Genomic DNA, 17,809 nt, shown 5'->3' on the forward strand with positions numbered 1-17,809 from the left:
AACGCAACGTGACTGAGAAGAATGTCAAGCCCTTGATCTAAAAAATGACAAGCAAAGCAAGCCTCTGGAAGTCAGGAATGTAACACTTGCGTTTTATACATATACATATATGTGTGTGTGTGTGTGTGTGTATATATGTGCATATATATATATATATATATATATTTTTTTTTTCAATTGAAAATTTTTTTTCTTAAGAGATGAGGTATTGCTATGCTGCCGAGACTGGACTTGAACTTCTGGGCTCCAGTGATTTTCCCACCTCAGTCTCCCAAGTGGCTGGGTTTACAGGTGCACGCCACTGCACCAAGCATGTCTATCTTTTAAATCCTTTATTCTGCTTTATGATTTTTACCATTTTACATTGTTACGACACAATTTAATTTATAAATGAAAACTTTCTTGGCATATAATTTAAGAAAGATGATATTAGGGTTTAGCAACAGAAGTTTCTATCCAAAGAAATGTGCCTATGCTAACCTTTAGAGTAAGCGCAGTACGCAGTGGGGGCCGAGGAGTGCTGGTCTGGACCCGCAGGCTGAGGCTGGCCCGTGTGACCACAGAAGCCGCTGCCCTTTCTGGGCGGCACCTGCTCTACTATAAAACTGTAAGAAAAAGACCTGCCAAATAATGGCATGAATGAATGACTGGATGAAGACAAATTTTAAAAAATCATAATCTTAGTTTTTCTTAAGTTTATTTTCTCAAAAGAAGCAAAGACAAATTTCAATATGAATCAAGAATTAATCAATACTTGAGAATTTTTACAAATTCCGATAGGTGTACAAACGTTAACTGTAATTACAGAGATGAACGTCCTTAGTTTTTGGAGATGCGCAATAAGGTATTTTGAGATGAAGTATCAAGAGTCTGAAACTAACTTTAAAATGATTTAGAAAAAAATACAGGTGAACAAAGATGGTAAAATACTATTAAGTGCTGAATGACGATAAGTGTGATAAGCTCATGGAAATCAGAGGTTAAGCTAAGAAATCTCTTCATTGTTAGAAATCTGTGAGATAGTTGGGGAGGTACTGAATTCCAAATTGTAGTACTCTGAGGTTAACCCTCAAATGGTAAAATCTGATGATGAAAAGATGAGGGTAGGGGCAATTATTCCCTTTACTAAGGAACTGACCACCTGTTAACTCTCCTATATATTTTAAGTAGCCTCCAATTTACACACAGCTCTGCAGGAACACAAGCACACAAGTTTTTTGTTTTGTTTTGTTTTGTAGAGACGAGATCTTGCTTTGTTGCCTAGGCTGGTCTTGAACTCCTGAGTTCAAGCAGTCCTCCTGCCGTGGCCTCCCAAAGTGCTGGGATGACAAGCGTGAGCTACTGTGCCTGGCCAGCACATGTTTTCTACGTGTATCTGAACATCTGTCTTGGCAACATGTGGAAAAGGATGGGGTCTCCAATTTGACTTTAAACAAATTCATCTGCTTTCGGTAAGTCTTGCTAAACGCAGGAGTTAACAAATATGGTCACTGAAAACGTGATCTTATTCCAGTTTCTAATGAACATATTCTTGTATTTTTAAATAAACCACATTAAAGAACTATCGTGCAGATAAAGCAAGTCGATACTGATTCTGGGTAGATAACAAAAATAATTTTCAAAATGAAATGTTCAAGATATCTTCAGTATTGCCAGAAAGGCATTTTCATTCAGTTTCTTTCATGGTGGAAAGAGTCCCAACCTAGAAAGCTGATCAGAAGACTCCCGCCCACACGCCAGCAATTGGCATTTGTATGGCTACGTCAGCAGCTTCCTCTGAATCCAGGTACTACTCAGTCATCACTGTTGCTTCCCTGGGGTTGTCCAAAGCCTTTGGTGCTAACAATAAAGGACTAGGAACACTTTTTTTCTTCACGGAAAGATGTACATCACACTACATGTGTTTCTTCTGGACAGGTATCTTAGGCAATTCATAAAACTCACATACAGATGAATCTTTAAACATTCACAGGGGTTTGAGGTGCTTTTTTTTTTTTATTTTTTATTTTTTATTATTTTTTTTTTTTGAGATGGAGTCTCGCTCTGTCGCCCAGGCTGGAGTGCAGTGGCCGGATCTCCGCTCACTGCAAGCTCCGCCTCCCGGGTTCACGCCATTCTCCTGCCTCAGCCTCCTGAGTAGCTGGGACTACAGGCACCCGCCACCTCGCCTGGCTAGTTTTTTGTATTTTTTAGTAGAGATGGGGTTTCACCAGGTTAGCCAGGATGGTCTTGATCTCCTGACCTCGTGATCCACCCGTCTCGGCCTCCCAAAGTGCTGGGATTACAGGCTTGAGCCACCGCGCCCGGCCTTTATTTTAAAGGTTCTATTATTTTCAGCAGGAGAATGTATCTACTAAGGCCAAATTATTGACCAAAACTTAATAAATCAAAAAAAATTCCTGACTTTCATCCCTGCTGCATATAAGACTGAAGAGTTTTGTCTCATCCAGCAAGAGAAGTGCTGCAAGGCTGCTATCACAAAAGTATCTTTCTTTCTGCCGAATAAAGGAAAGGCTCTCTCACCCCGCGTGGACGCCACACTGCTCCTCAGACAACAATAGCAGACTGTGAAAGACGCCCTTAACCAGCAGAGGTAGACAGGAAGTCATGAACCCACTTCCTCTCATTGACAAGGTTTGTTCAATCAAGAATATCAGCCTATGTCAAAGTAGTAGCCTTTGGGTGTTAAACAAAGAGATACTTACAAGTATAGAATAGACAAGTTAATGCTAGTGTCAGAAAGAAGTTGGGGCATATCTGTTACCAGACAATAAAAGCATCCCTTACAATGTCAATGTGGCCTGAAAAGAGCCCAAAAGAAACAGAGGAAAAAGAAGTTAGAGCATGAGTGCTTTGAGGCTCCCATCAAAAATAACGGCCATACATAAAATGTATTTATCAGAGAAAAATGAGAAATTAACGTAGAATACACATGAGCGGTCTCGGGAATAAACACAGTATTAAATTCTTGGGCCCATCGACTAATGTTGAGTGAAAGAAAGGCCACACCGTTTTTCAGAAGAAAACTTGTGAAGTCAGGCGCGTGGGACTAGGAAGCTCTCACCTGAATGTTGACAAACACGCCATGATACGTCTCATACAGAACTTTGTTACCCTTCGCGTGCAGAGGAAATTCAAACGGGATTTCTGTTTTGCCGCTGGGAAACTTCCCTGGCTTCACCATTTCTATGGTGCTGTTGATAATCTGGATAGGCTGTAAACAAAAATCAGTTCAGTCCATCAGCATGCCCTTGGAGATGTCCTTTCCAATTACAGTGTCTACTAATAACCTTCTGAAAGACACAGCACCCTGACCCGCTGGAGGCTACCATCCTGCTGTCTTGGGCAGCTCTGTGCTGGGTCTGGAGATGAACAGTGACTTGGCTCTGTTTTTTAAGACTCTGGCACAATAATGATTGATTTACAACACGAGACGCACAGGTGCTTGATACACATGGGAACTGAACTGATACATCCCTCTCTCCTCCCCAGGTATCTCATTTAACTGTTTTAACAACCCCGATCTTCAGGATCAAGAAGCAGACCCAGCACAGTGAGGCTGCCTGGCTAACAGGGCTGACCTGTGAACCCACGGCTCCCCCTCACCCAGCCCCGGGCTCTTCCGGGCAGCACTGCCTCTGCTCCTGACAGCCCACCAGCTTCCTCGGAGCCTTCCTGCTGCAGCCGCTTGGGGAGAGCAGGCCTTTCCTCCAGCCCTGAGGCCTGCACAGACCTCCTCAGCTGGGCCTCCAAGGAGAAGCAGGAGGGTACTAATATTTGGAACCTGCCTTCAAGGCAGGTATTCATGCTTTTTAAGTATTTATAGTTTAACATGGCTCTGAGAAGACCCATGACTTAGGAAGTGAATCTCTTAAGTACTAATGGATTAAAATAAAATTGTAGAAAACACAGGAAGCCCCTAAATCTGAACACTGTGAATGCACCTTTCTCTATCTTCACTCTTCTCCCCGCAAAATTTAGAGTTAACATGTCCTTCAGGAAAAGGAAACTATAAGAATAGAGAAAGAGATTACATTCTGGAACACAAAACTCTACCCTAAATGACAAAAAGAACAGTTACTTACTCTATTTTCATCTTACCTTAGTGTCCAATCAACAGTAGCATAGACACAGCTAATAAAAGAACAGTTTTGATTTTGGAAGGCATGTAACGTAAGCCCCAGGGCAAGCTTCCCAAAAAAGGTTGTTTTTTTTTTTTTTTTTTTTTTTTTGGAGATGGAGTTTCTCTCCGATTGCCCCAGCTGGAGTGCAATGGTGCCATCTCAGCTCACTGCAACCTCCGCCTCCTGGGTTCAAGCGATTCTCCTGCGTCAGCCTCCCAAGTAGCTAGGATTACAGGCACACGCCACCATGCCTGGCAAATTTTTTGTATTTTTAGTAGAAACGGTATTTCACCATGTTAGCCAGGCTGCTCTTGAACTCCTGACCTCAGGTGATCTGTCTGCCTTGGCCTTCCAAAGTGCTGGGATTACAGGCATGAGCCACCATGCCTGGCTGTGATCTTTTTAATGGCTGAAATTAATACATTTATAGTTCTCCTAATCCTATTTATCAAATGGGAATATAAGCAGACTTTCAATAACAGGATATACTCAGAAACAAAGTATCTCCATTTTTGCAGGTTGTTAAGTAAATATCAGAAGTATAACTACCACCATCCCTTGCAAAACAACAACAGATAACAATAAAGGCACACAGCAAGTGAAACCCACCATAAACACGTCTTTTTTAAGAGACATGGTGTGTTGCTCCATTGCTGAGGCTGGAGTAGAGTGCTGTGATCATAGCTCACTGCAGCCTTGAACTCCTGGGCTCAAGGGATTCTCCCGCCTCAGCCTCCTGAGTAGCTGGGACTACAGGCACACACCACCACACCCAGCTAATTTTTAAAGTTTTTAGAGAGATGGGGTCTTGCTATGTTGCCCAGACTACTCTCAGACTGGGCTCAAGCAATCCTCCCGCCTTGGCCTCCCAAATTACTGGGATTACAGGCCTGAGCCACTGCACCTGGCCCTGAGCCACTGCGCCCACCCCAACATTTCAATATTAAACTAAAAACTTGCAATCTAAGCATTCTTTCTTACCTTAACAGAATTATAAAAAGCTTCAAACACACCCACACTTTTGGCACTGAGCTGGAGGTTTACAGTTCCTTCCATGGTCAAAGACACTCCCTGATGTTGGACTGAATCCTTACTCGATATGACCACCACGCCGGAGAGCACTTCCTGAGAGAAAAGATAGCCACCAATCAAATTAGCATGCTTCCTTCATTCACCTTGTTTATTAGCAAAAGTAAGTCTCCTTCACAATCAATTTGTTTACAGATCCAGACATTCACTGAGACACCTGGATACGAGGGTGGAGAAGGCCCAGGCCCTGGTAGGGGCCAGGTGCCCACTGATAATGACATGGCAGCCTGGACACACCTGACGGGGAGCACCAGAGTGTGGGGATGAGAAATCTCATCCCATCACTGCCTTTCAGACATGTCTTCATTTCTGGTTGGGGAATCTCAACAGATGTCTGAGTTCAAGAGTGCAAAGAGAAGGGCCAGGGCAAATGGTAAGTTCCCAGCGATATCACGCATGGGCATGGATGCTGTCCCTTCAAAAGGAACACAAGAACATAAAACCCTGTTCATTAGGCTCTTTCTCAGTAGCACTGACTAAAATGACAGCACATCTGCAAATGCATGAGTAACTGAACACAATGGTTAGCCTGGTATCCTTTCTGCCCAGAAATGCCTACTGTGGGCGAGATTAGAGGTTATTCGTGTCATCCATGAGGCAGCAGCATGCCACCTTCCGGAAGGACTGCCCTGTCCTTGTAGTTCCTGCTCACACCGGGAGGCATCAGTGCCTCGATTCCCTTGGTTCACACATCATTGAAAGACTTCACAGCAGATCATCTCTGCATTTATCTGAAGGTAATTACTGAGTAATAGATTACGGATAGTAACTACATTCGCTATTGGAGAGCAGTTTCTTCCTGTCACCATAGAACTGGACAGTCTCAATTTGTTACAGGGGCTTGAGTGGAAGAGGAAGTTGAGATGATGAAATAGCATCAACCAGAACAGAAAGGCTGAATCCACAATCCACACAGAATAACACATCTCAGGCTGGGCGTGGTGGCTCACGCCTGCAGTCCCGGCACTTTCAGAGGCCAATGTGGACAGGTTGCTTGAGCCCAGGAGTTTGAGACCAGCCTGGGTAATATAGCGAGACTCCATCTCTACAAATAATAAAAAAAATTAGCTGAGTGTGGTGGTACCCGCCTGTGGTCCCAGCTACTGGGGAGGCTGAGGTGGGAGAATTGCTTGAGCCTGGGGGGTTGAGCCTGCAGTGAGCTGTGACTACGCTACTGCATTCCAGCCTGGGTGACAGAGCAAGACCCTATCTCAAAAATCAACAGTAAAAATAAAATTGGCCTGCAGATCAAACCATTAAAAAACATCTGTCCTACTGGTGTTTAAATCTGCTTATCTTTTTTTTTTTTTGAGACGGAGTCTTGCTCTGTCGCCCAGGCTGGAGTGCAGTGGCGCGATCTCGGCTCACTGCAAGCTCTGCCTCCCGGGTGTGCGCCATTCTCCTACCTCAGCCTCCCGAGTAGCTGGGACTACAGGTGCCCGCCACCACGCCCGGCTAATTTTTTGTATTTTTAGTAGAGACAGGGTTTCACTGTGGTCTCGATCTCCTGACCTCGTGATCTGCCCGCCTCAGCCTCCCAGAGTGCTGGGATTACAGGCATGAATGACCGTGCCTGGCCTAAATCTGCTTATCTCTTATTTCTTGTAGTTATCCAGTGAAAAATTTTTACCAAGTTCTTTCTTTAACTTGAATTTTGGAAGCAAGAAATGTTCTATGTCCCTTAAACGTGCTATTTTGTTTTTGGTTCCACTCCCCAACCCAAAGCCTTGAAGTCTAATGAAAACAAACACAATCATCTCCATTTTAAGCAATCTTAAGAATAAAATGAGTTCTCTTTGAATTCTGCTTAAAATGGAGATGACTGTTTGTTTCAATGTTAATGTTTAATGTTTAATTTACTGCTCCTAAAAAATTCCTAAGCAGACTTAAACAAAAATTCCTGTGAAGTAACTTAAATTCTAAGTTTAATTAACATTAATTCTATTAATTTTTTGTATAGCCCAGATTCAAATGGAAATTTAATATTAAAAATTTAGGCCAGGTAAGGTGGTTCATGCCTGTAATCCAGCACTTTGGGAGGCTAAGGCAGGAGGATCACTTGAGCCCAGGAGTTCGAGACCAGCCTGCGCGGCATAGTGGGACTCCTGTACAAATAAAAAAATTTTTTAAATGAGCCAGGCCTGGTGGTGTGCTGAGGAGGCTGAGGGCGGGACGATCACTTGGGCCTGGGAGGTGAAGGCTACAGTGAGCCATGACTGAGCCACTGCACTCCAGCCTGAGTAACAGAGTGAGACCCTGTCTCAAAAAGAGAAAAATAAATTTCAATCCACTAGTATATTTTTAAAAATTTACTTGACAAATATGTCCCACAAATAAATGAGACAACATAATTTGTGAGCTTTATCAATTAAACAACACAGTAGCACTCGAGGATGCTTCCGTTCCTATGTAATCATAACACTTTCCGTCAATCTCACGGGAACAGATCTCTGGGTCTCACTGATTGGCATATTCTAACTATGACATCAGTAAAGCCGTTTTCTTCCTTAATCCCTGCAGCACAGGAAGAAAAAAGTAGTGACATACCTCGGAAGTAAGCAGAGTAAATATTTTATGACTCAAAGGATTCTTTCATCATTCTTTCAGTGAGACACAATATAGTACAGAAAATACAAAATTAACGTTTGTAGATAAATTAGATATTCTTACAATATACAGGTTTATTCAACTCCTACCAATGAAAGAAGGATAGGGAATTAGCCACCTGAGGCCGAGGAGCCAAGGGATTTAGAAACAGAAGACCGTTTAACAGAGAGGCAAGATCTGTCTACACAATGCCGGATTCATCCTGGCAGAGGAAGACAGGATACACCAGAATAACAGACATTAAGGAAAACCCGAGATCTCACCAAGAACTTCTCCCTCAGATTTTTGTCTAGACTTTCACCAGGAAGACATAAGATTCATGGCTCCAGATAGTACTAATACCTCGTCCAACATCACAAGCAGAGGCCTTCAACTGGGAGCATGACTACAAAGAGGGACCATTCACAGACTGGCAATAAACCCAGAAAGTTACACTGAAATCGTGCGCAGGGTGCTACCGTTTTGGGAGAAGAGCCGTAGCTTTTGTCTCATCATCAAGGAGGTGCCTGGCCTGGGAAAGGCCATGTTGTCAAGTGGGAGAAGGAAGAGGGGCAGCCCCGTGTGGTGTCCGTGCTCATCACAGAAGCCAGCACAGACGCTGGGACCCACCCGCATTAGGAAGAGTGGACCCCTCTTCAGGGTGAGAAAAGAAAAGAGCTTTCCTTTGAGGAATGTGAATACTTTTACGTTATCTAGCCCAGAGACACTGAAATGAGACGGTAGTCCCGTCCTCCCCTTCTCTGGGTTGTACTCATCTCTGGAAACTACCTGCTTTTGCCCCCAGCAGCTAAGCTATAAATTACCTCAATCACACCACATCCGAGACTAGATCCCGCACCCTAGAGCTTAACAATGGAGAGCCAATCGCCCATCGATGTCATTTATGTAAGCCAATGAGAATTCCTGACAAACAACTTTTATCACCCCACTCCCTGTCCCCCTTTCTTTGCCTTAACAACCTACTTGTAACACAGGTGAATGGAGTTCATATCCAAGGTCACTGAGTCCGTATCTTCTGCGCAGCTGTCCTCTCTTTTGTTCACGTCAGCTCTTTATTATACTTTGTGCCTCAGCCTCTTTGTTTTAGGTGGACAGAAGCGATGCAGCCAAGAACCACACCACTCAGAGTCTGCTTCGAGGGGGCCAAGTCCCTGCCCTGGAGGAGCTAAATCTGGAGAGAGCCCTGAAGCTGCCCATCTTCAACCTCAGCCCAAAGACCAACCTGGGAACAAGCATTCCAAAGGCTCCTGGCCATCCTTGCTCGTCTCAGCTCTGCTGGCTCTCACAGCAGAAACCACTGGCAAGTTTGTTTAAAGGGGGGCAAAAGCAACCACAGTTTCTAACTTTGTATTCTCTTTTTCTCCTCATTCACTCTGTCACCCAGGCTGGAGTGCAGTGGCACCATCTGGGCTCACTGCAACCTCTGCCTCCTGGGTTCAAGCAATTCTCCTGCCTCAGCCTCCCGAGTGGCTGGGACTACAGGCGTGCACCACCACGCCCCGCTAATTTTTTGTATTGTTAGTAGGGTTTCACCAATGTTGGCCAGGCTGGTCTCAAACTCCTGACCTCAAGTGATCCACCCGTCTCAGCCTCCCAAAGTGCTGGGATTACAGGTGTGAGCCACCATGCCCAGCCTAACCTTGTATTCTCTAAATGTAAAAGGCCACTACCAAACTATACAACTCTTTTTCTTATTTGTTTTCTGGAATAAAATGCCAAAACCATAATTGGGACTCTGGATTTGAAAATGGTGGCATCAAGTCAGCGATCCCCTCTTGGCTTCCTGGAAATCACCCAAAGAACAAGAACCAAAACCACCAACTGCATTTTCGGCAAAGCAAGGAGACAGCTAAATACCATGAAATAGGTGAAAAGAGCTGTTAAAAGAAGTGAAGACTGAGCAGGGGGACATGTGATGAAAAACGGAAACAAGGCCCCCGGCTCTGCAAATGTGCTTCTTCTGGAAAGTGAGGGTACACCTGGGAACAGCTGAGACCACACCCAGAGAGGCATCCTGTCAACCCGCCCCATGCTGGAAGCAGTCGGTCTCTGCAGCCGTGGAGACAACGAGCCCCTCTGCAAGGTGCAAACGCCCTGCAGCTGGTTACTGCATGGGTTCACGCAAAGTAAAGATGAAAGAAACTCACACGTAAATCCTCTGGCTATTAGAACAATCCAACCAGCCTGTTCTAGGAATAAATTCATCTCCTGCAAGGAGAGGTTAAAAGGAACCAGCAGAGGAGCACATGACATCTAATGGATTAAAACATGAGAGTGGGAAGGGAAAGGAAGGAGGGGAAGTGAGGAAGGAGAGAAATACCAGCGGCAGATGAATACGAAAGCCAGATCAGGTCACTATTCTACTTAGATTTTTAAGCAGCTCGCTGTCTCACGCACACAGTAAGAGCCACAGTGGCCTACAAAGTGGGACCCACCCTCTCCTTACCTGACAGCCCTCATGTGGGGCCCTCTGCTCCCTCACTCCTGCCCTCGCCCCCTTGCCACTCCTTTCAGAGGCCTGCACATTCCAGCCTTAGGCACCTGCCCATGCTCCTTGCTCCACCTCCTTGTTCTTCTCAGATACCTGCAGGGCTCGGTTCCATGAGCCCACATTTAAAACTGTACTACTCCCTCCCTAGCACTCATTATCCCTCCTCCCTGACTGCACTCTGTGACACACCTTCCAAAATACGACAAAAGTGCCTCCCTATTTTATTTATTGTCTGTCTCCTGCCCCTGAACATAAACTCCACCAGGGCAGAGTGACTGGCAACAGTATGCATTCAAAGAACACTTACTAAATGAATAAACGATCATTCACCAGAAAAAAAATCCATACCATCAAGCAGATGAAAATGGTGAATGTGCATTTCACCATGAATTTTTAAAGTCCAAAGAGACAGTTGCTTCTATAAAGGATGAACACAAAACAGAGCTATAAGAGCTCAGGGAGGAAACAGTGAGGCAAACGGGAGAGATAAAAATAGAGGAAAACTCAGAAGGGGAAGGAAAAAATCAAACCACCATAGAATATAAAGTTAAAAGGGTCTAAGGATATACGCAGGGCAGAAATGACAAAATCCAAATAAATTAAATGAAAATTTAAGAAAGAATTCAAAAAGAACCACAAAGACAGAGATAAAATTGGAGATGGGTGACAAGCACACATCTGTGCCTAATTAAGTTCCAAATAAGAAAACTGAAACAACGAAGCAGAACAAATATTTACTGTGATAATTAAAAAAACACTCAAGGGCAAAGGAATTAGGAGCACTCGATGAAAATACTCTGTAGCAAAAGTGTTCTTATTAAAAAAATATATCCTTTAGGAGTCAGGAAAAAAGATCAAGTCACTCATAAGAGGAAAAGAAACCATATTTCTCCATAGCAAAATGGAATTCAAAACGCAAGTAGAATGATACAACAATGCTCAAGGAAATGAAGTGTGACCCTAGAATTTATACTCACCTAATCTGTCATTCCAATGTAACTGAAAGTTTTAAATGTGCAAAAATAAAAAAAATCCAACCAAACTAAAAAAACACATATACCAAACAATACCATATAAAAGTCTTTCTTGAGGAATGTACTAAATAGTAAACTATAGCTATCCACAAGATGGCTAGAAAAACTATGTCAAAAGCAGCAACTGTGAGGATTAACTCCATTTAATTGTAAGAAGAAGACTGAGATATGTGATGATTATAATGAAAGAAGAGAATGCAAAATATAAGTCCTGACAATGTAGAATGTAACTGACACTAGTTGGGAGACTAAGAGAACTAGAATCTAGGAAGTAGTAAAATGTACATGGCTTCCCCATTTTTGACAGTTGGGATTTAAAAATGTATTATTCAAACCATACTTCCATACTTTTTTTTTTTTTTTTTAAAGACAGGGTCTTATTGTCGACCAGGCTGGAGTGCAGTAGTGTGATCATAGCTCACTGCAACCTCCACCTCCCAGGCTCCACTGATCCTCCTGCCTCAGCCTCCTGAATGGCTGGGACTACAGGCACACACCACCACACCCAGCTAATTTTTGTATTTTTTGTAGAGATGGGGTTTTGCCATGTTGCCCAGGCTAGTCTTGAACTCTTGGGCTCAAGCAATCCTGACATGGCCTTCCAAAGTGCTGGGATTACAGGTGTGAGTCAGTCGCACCTGGTCTACACTTTTCAGTATGGTAGCCGTGAGCCATATGTGACTATGGAAACTTAAACTTACATTAATAGTTAAAATTCAGGTCCTTTCATTTCAAGTGTTTAATAGCCACACTATGGCCAGTGGCCATCATAAGGGACAGAGCAGATAAGTACATTCACATCATCACAGAGAGCTCTACTGGACAGTGCTGATTTAAAATTAATAAACCAAATAATGTCATACAAATAAACTTAACAGAAGTAAACAACAACGAATACTGTAAGTGACTAAGATCAGGTAGTAGAGGGAAGAAAGGGAAAGGAAAGAGGAAATATGCTAATTTACCATTGTTCACAGTAGGAAATTAATAAATAATGTCTAAAATGTGAAGATTCAGGTACAATAAGAAGTTGCAAGGGTAACAGTTAGAACAACAGAAAATCATACAAACATAAAGCAAACAAGACAGACTGTAGAGAGAAAGATGTTTCAAAAGCTACTTAAAAACACATTCCCCCCCAACCAAGCAGGAATGACAGAACTAATGCCAAACATATGCCACATTAACAAATGAGCCAAATTAATGCCTATTCAAAAACAGACATTAATATTATATTACAAGGCAAAACTCAATTTTATGTTGTATGACAGAGAAGCACCTAAAATGGCAGGGGTGGAGGGTGGATTTGGAAAGGATAAAAAAGAAAGGATAAGCAAAGGCAAAGAAAGAAGGCATGGATTGTCATCTTAATATCAGACGATACTGAATTCAGAGAATGAAGGATTAAACAAGACAAAGGGTACTTTACAATTCTAAAGGCGCACTCGCAATGAAGACTTGTGAGGCGGGGTGTGGTGGCTCATGCTTGCAATTCTAGCACTTTGGGAGGCCGAGGCAGGAGGATTGTTTGAGCCCAGGAGTTCAAGACCAACCTGGGCAGCATAGCGAGATCCTGTCTCTAAAACAAGAAAAAGACATGTGGTATTATTATATTATTATCGGATCAAAAAGTGTCAACATTTGTAAAGCAAAAACTATAGGGAATAGATTTAAGGAGAAACTGAGTAAAAGAAATTCGTTGTGGGAGATGTTAATTTACAGATCATGACCAATAGAGTAGACAGAAAGAAACGAGGATACAGAAGACCTGCGTTACATATCAACAGGGTATAATGAACTTCCACACACAGATCTCTACACCCTGAAAACAGAGCATATGTTCTCTTCAATGTCCATGATATACTTTTAAAAACTGGCCAAACTGATCCCTTAATAAGTCCAACAGGTCTTTCTTCAGGGCAGGGGGAAGAAATGCAAATTATTAAATAATCTAATCAAAAGAAAACACAAATATCCAAAGTAAGAATTAACAGGCAACTACTAGAAAAATTGAGGTAATTAAAAGATAATACTCAACTTATTCAACTATATGTAAGTAAATTTGAAAAGCTAAGTGAATTATTTTTCTGGGAAAATATAATTTATCCAAAATCACTCCAAGGGAGACATGAAATCCAAGCAAATCAATCATCATAGAAAAAATAAAGTTCTAAATAAGGTCCCCAAACCTGACAGCTTCACAGGAGATCATTCCCTGAATTTCCCTGTGTAAAGAACAGAAAATTCCAATATAAAACTATTAGAAAGCAAGGAACTTAAAAAAAAAAAAAGCAAACATAACAATGACAGCAAAATAAGACAAAAATCTACACACTCAGAGAGACAGTGAGAGAGAAAGACAGGAGAAGAGAGAAAACTAGACTATTCTCATTTGTAAATACCAGTGCAAAGGTCCTAAATAAAATATTAGCGAATGCAATCCAGTAGCAACTTAAAGCAACACTATACATAACCAAGTAGAATTTAGTCAAGTAATATAAGCATAGTTTAATAAAGAGAAAACTAGTAGTACAATTCATATTAATAGCTATTAAGAGAAAAATTATATATAGTCATCTCCATAGATGCTGAAAAGGCATTTGATAAAATTTATGCATTCCTCATAAAATTCTTAGTAAAATAATAGAAGGATACTTCCTTAAAACGACCAAATATATCTACCTTACCCAAAAGCCAGCATCAAACTTAATGAGAAAACAAGATATCATCCATTTAAGTCAGGAATAAAAGAAGGATGTTCACTATCCTTCGATTAACGTTCTGCAAGTACTAGTTAATACAATAAAACTAGAGAAAGAAAGAAGTAATTCAAAGGGAGAAGGTAAAATGATCACTATTTGCACATGAGTGTATACCTAAAGAAACCCAAGGGAATCCACTGAAAAACTACTATCAAAATGAAGAGAATTTCAGAAAAGATGGCAGCTGGGTACAAAATTAACATAGAGAAACCAATAAGTATCACATATAAACCAAAAACTAGTGAGAAGATACAATAGAAGAAATGGCCTTATTTTCAAAAGGAACAAAAAGTTAAAATATTATAAGCCAATTTAACAGGAAATGTCTAAAACTCCCAGATGACAAAACTTAAAACATGCCTGAAAGCCACAAAAGAAAATCTGAAGAAATGGCAAACCATGCCGGACTTTGAGTAGGAAAGATTTAACACCCTTAAAAAGTCTGCTTTCCCAGAAGTAGGTTTATAAAGGCAACCTCATCTTAAAGAAAATACCACCACAATTGTTTTCTTTTGAGGGGAGATGGTGGGAGTGGGAGGGATACACTAGACAAGCTGATTCTGAAGTTTATATGCAATGATAAATCCGAAAAGAAGAAAGTCGGAGAAGCTAGCACTGTGAGGTATTACGATGCTACTATAATTTACAAAGTGTGGTACAGGACACATGTTCAGGCTGAAAGATCAATGGAACAGAAAGTCCAGAAATAGATCCAGATAGTATAGGAAGCTAATATTTGATAAAGGTAGCATTTAAAATCCATAGGGAAGAGAGGGAATATTCAATAAGTGATATCGGAAAACTGGCCAGAGAATTCGACCAAAAAAAATTAAGTTGGGCCAGGCGCAGTGGCTCATGCCTGTAATCCCAACACTTTGGGAGGCCAAGGTGGGCAGATCACCTGAGATCAGGAGTTCGAGACCAACCTGGCCAACATGGTGAAACACCGTCTCCACTAAAAATACAAAAATTAGCCAGGCATGGTGGTGCACGCCTATAGTCCCAGCTACTCGGAAAGCTGAGGCAGGAGAATCGTTTGAACCCAGGAGATGGAGGTTGCAGCGAGCTGAGATTGCGCGACTGCACTCCAGCCTGGGTGATAGAGTAAGACTCTGTCTTAAAAAAAAAAAAAAAAAAAATTAAGTTGGACCATACTGAAACTTTTTGTGTATGACAAATGTAGCAAATACTGAACTGTAAAACTGAAATAATAAAATTTTGGACAAAACTATAGAGAATAATTTTATCATATCAAAGTGGGAAAGGCCTTTCTATGAATGACTCAAAACTCTGAATAAATATGACTACAAATATGACTATGAACAATATTGCTATATAAATGATATACTAGGTAAAATATCTACAACTTAATATAACAAATTAGCAAAGGGTTGATTTCCCTAATATTTTAAGAACACCTAAAAGAAATCAATGAAAGGTCGGGCACGGTGGTTCACGCCTGTAATCCCAGCACTTTGGGAGGCTGAGGTGGTTGGATCAGGAGGTGAGGAGTTCAAGACCAGCCTGGCCAAGATGGTGAAACCTCATCTCTACCAAAAATATAAAAATTAGCCAGGTGTGGTGGTACATGCCTGTAATCTCAGCTACTTGGGAGGCTGAGGCAGAAGAATCGCTTGGACCTGGGAGGCGGATGTTGCAGTGAGCTGAGATCACGCCACTGCACTCCAGCCTGGGCGACAGAGCAAGATTCCATCTCAGATAAAAAAAAAAAAAAGAAATCAATGACAAAGATAAATCACTCAGAAGAAAAATGAAGGCCGGGCGCGGTGGCTCAAGCCTGTAATCCCAGCACTTTGGGAGGCCAAGACGGGCGGATCACGAGGTCAGGAGATCGAGACCATCCTGGCTAACACGGTGAAACCCCGTCTCTACTAAAAAATACAAAAAACTAGCCGGGCGACGTGGCAGGCGCCTGTAGTCCCAGCTACTCGGGAGGCTGAGGCAGGAGAATGGCATAAATCCAGGAGGCGGGGCTTGCAGTGAGCTGAGATCCGGCCATTGCACTCCAGCCTGGGAGACAGAGCGAGACTCCGTCTCAAAAAAAAAAAAAGAAAAGAAAAAAAAAAAGAAAATGAAAATAATGGGCAAATGATCTGAACAAAGAGCTCACAGAAAAGGGAATGCAGATTGTTCCTAAACACAGAAAAATATGCTCAATCTCAACAAAAATATGATAAATAGCAATTAAAACAAAGATTTTAAAATGTCATTACATTGTGTTGCCAGAGGGGAGGCAACAAGCCTTCTCTGCATTGTTGGGGATAACCTAAAATGTTGCAACCTCATGCTGGCTATTTGGCAAGACCAAAAACATTTTACCAACACATGAGCCCGGCAGATACATGTGCAGATGTGAGATGACTTATGAACATAGTTATTCATTGCAACACTGTTTGTAAATAACAAAAGATGTCCACAAACTAAATTCCAACAATAGGAAAATTGTGAGTTTTCTTTCCACAATGTTGTGGAGATCATTTACATTAGTACACATGGGGGTGCAGGGCTAGTTTCCTTCTTTCATCTTAAGAACTGACTCCTTATTGCATATGAATCAGCATGTCCAGTCTATGCCCCTCACTCCCATACATTCTTTTTCTTTTTTTTAATTTAAAAGCTGTGTATCGCACCATTTGTGAAAAAGGGGGAGAAAAGCACATTTGTACATATTTACTTGTAGATGCATACAGTATCTTTGGAAGGAATCACAAGAAATTGATAGCTGTGGTTGCCCCACAGGAGAAGCGCTTGATGAATAGGGTGGGCGAGGCAGGGGGGTATCTATCTTGAAATTCATGAATGTTGAACCCTATGAATTGATTACCTATTATAATGAATCCATTTTTAAATAAAATCTCAGAGTTGGTAGCCTTTAGACCTTAATGTACAAAGTTCTAAGCCTCTTAACTTTTGATAACCCACGAGCATAACAGTCTCGCCTCAGGAAAAGATCTGAAGATTTTGTGTTAAGAAGTCACATTTCTTTGGGTTCTTTCTTATTTTGGACTTGAACACAACTGCTAGAGAAGTAAAAGCCTCTTAATGCCTCAGTCATTCTCTCTGCAATGCTTTTCATAAATGGTCCTGGCAGTGTGATGCACCGTGACAGCCCATCTTCGTTCCCCACAGTCGTGTGCATATATCTAAACAAGGCCTTCCCTCCTAAACCACCTGAGATTCTTCCATCTCGTTTAATCTAAAGATCCGGTACACCTATAGTGAAATGCCTTTTTATTCACCAATGAGGACCAAATGTACTTTGCAGTTAACTAACATGAAAACAAAACACCAAGGAAGTTACTGAGCTGGGTGGGAAAACATGAGTGAGACAACTGCTTGTTGAAACACTCTACCCTTTCTTAGCAGCACCGAGAGGCCCATTATGATTAGAAAGTGGAAATCAGAAACATTTAAGAGATTTCAATTTGTTAGGTATCCCCATCTCCACTATTTAACTGTTTTCCATCTTGTTTGAAAAACAGGATAAACAATCCCCAGATAGTTCTCCACATGGTAAGTAATGGCCAATATTATGTGGTATTTACTTAAGTACATGGCTTACGTACCTGTGCTGCCAATACAGAGTTCCTCGTACAGAAACAAACAAACAAAAAAACTAAGACAATGCCACTCAGCCAACCCATTCCTAGAGTTTAAAACCCAAGTGAAATGAAAGCTATG

At 41.8% G+C, this 17,809-nt stretch overlaps 1 protein-coding gene across 3 annotated transcripts in view; it reads right to left on the reverse strand.

Annotated features, from left to right (window-relative positions):
• Positions 1–17,809, reverse strand: part of VPS26C (VPS26 endosomal protein sorting factor C) — a 44,894-nt gene that overhangs the window by 11,341 nt on the left and 15,744 nt on the right. For 2 of the 3 annotated variants that reach the window (XM_017894615.1, XM_017894616.1), the window contains exons 2-3: positions 5,106–5,249; positions 3,065–3,214 (exon numbers count right to left, since the gene is read on the reverse strand). In XM_017894615.1, coding sequence (XP_017750104.1) covers positions 3,065–3,214; positions 5,106–5,249 — 294 coding nt within the window. Of the gene's footprint in view, positions 1–3,064; positions 3,215–5,105; positions 5,250–12,774; positions 12,842–17,809 lie in introns of those variants that run through there. The other variant, XM_017894618.1, reaches the window with a different exon arrangement.

Source organism: Rhinopithecus bieti, unplaced genomic scaffold, assembly GCF_001698545.2.
Source record: "Rhinopithecus bieti isolate Rb0 unplaced genomic scaffold, ASM169854v2 scaffold_25394, whole genome shotgun sequence".
NCBI classification, from domain to species: Eukaryota; Metazoa; Chordata; class Mammalia; order Primates; family Cercopithecidae; genus Rhinopithecus; species Rhinopithecus bieti.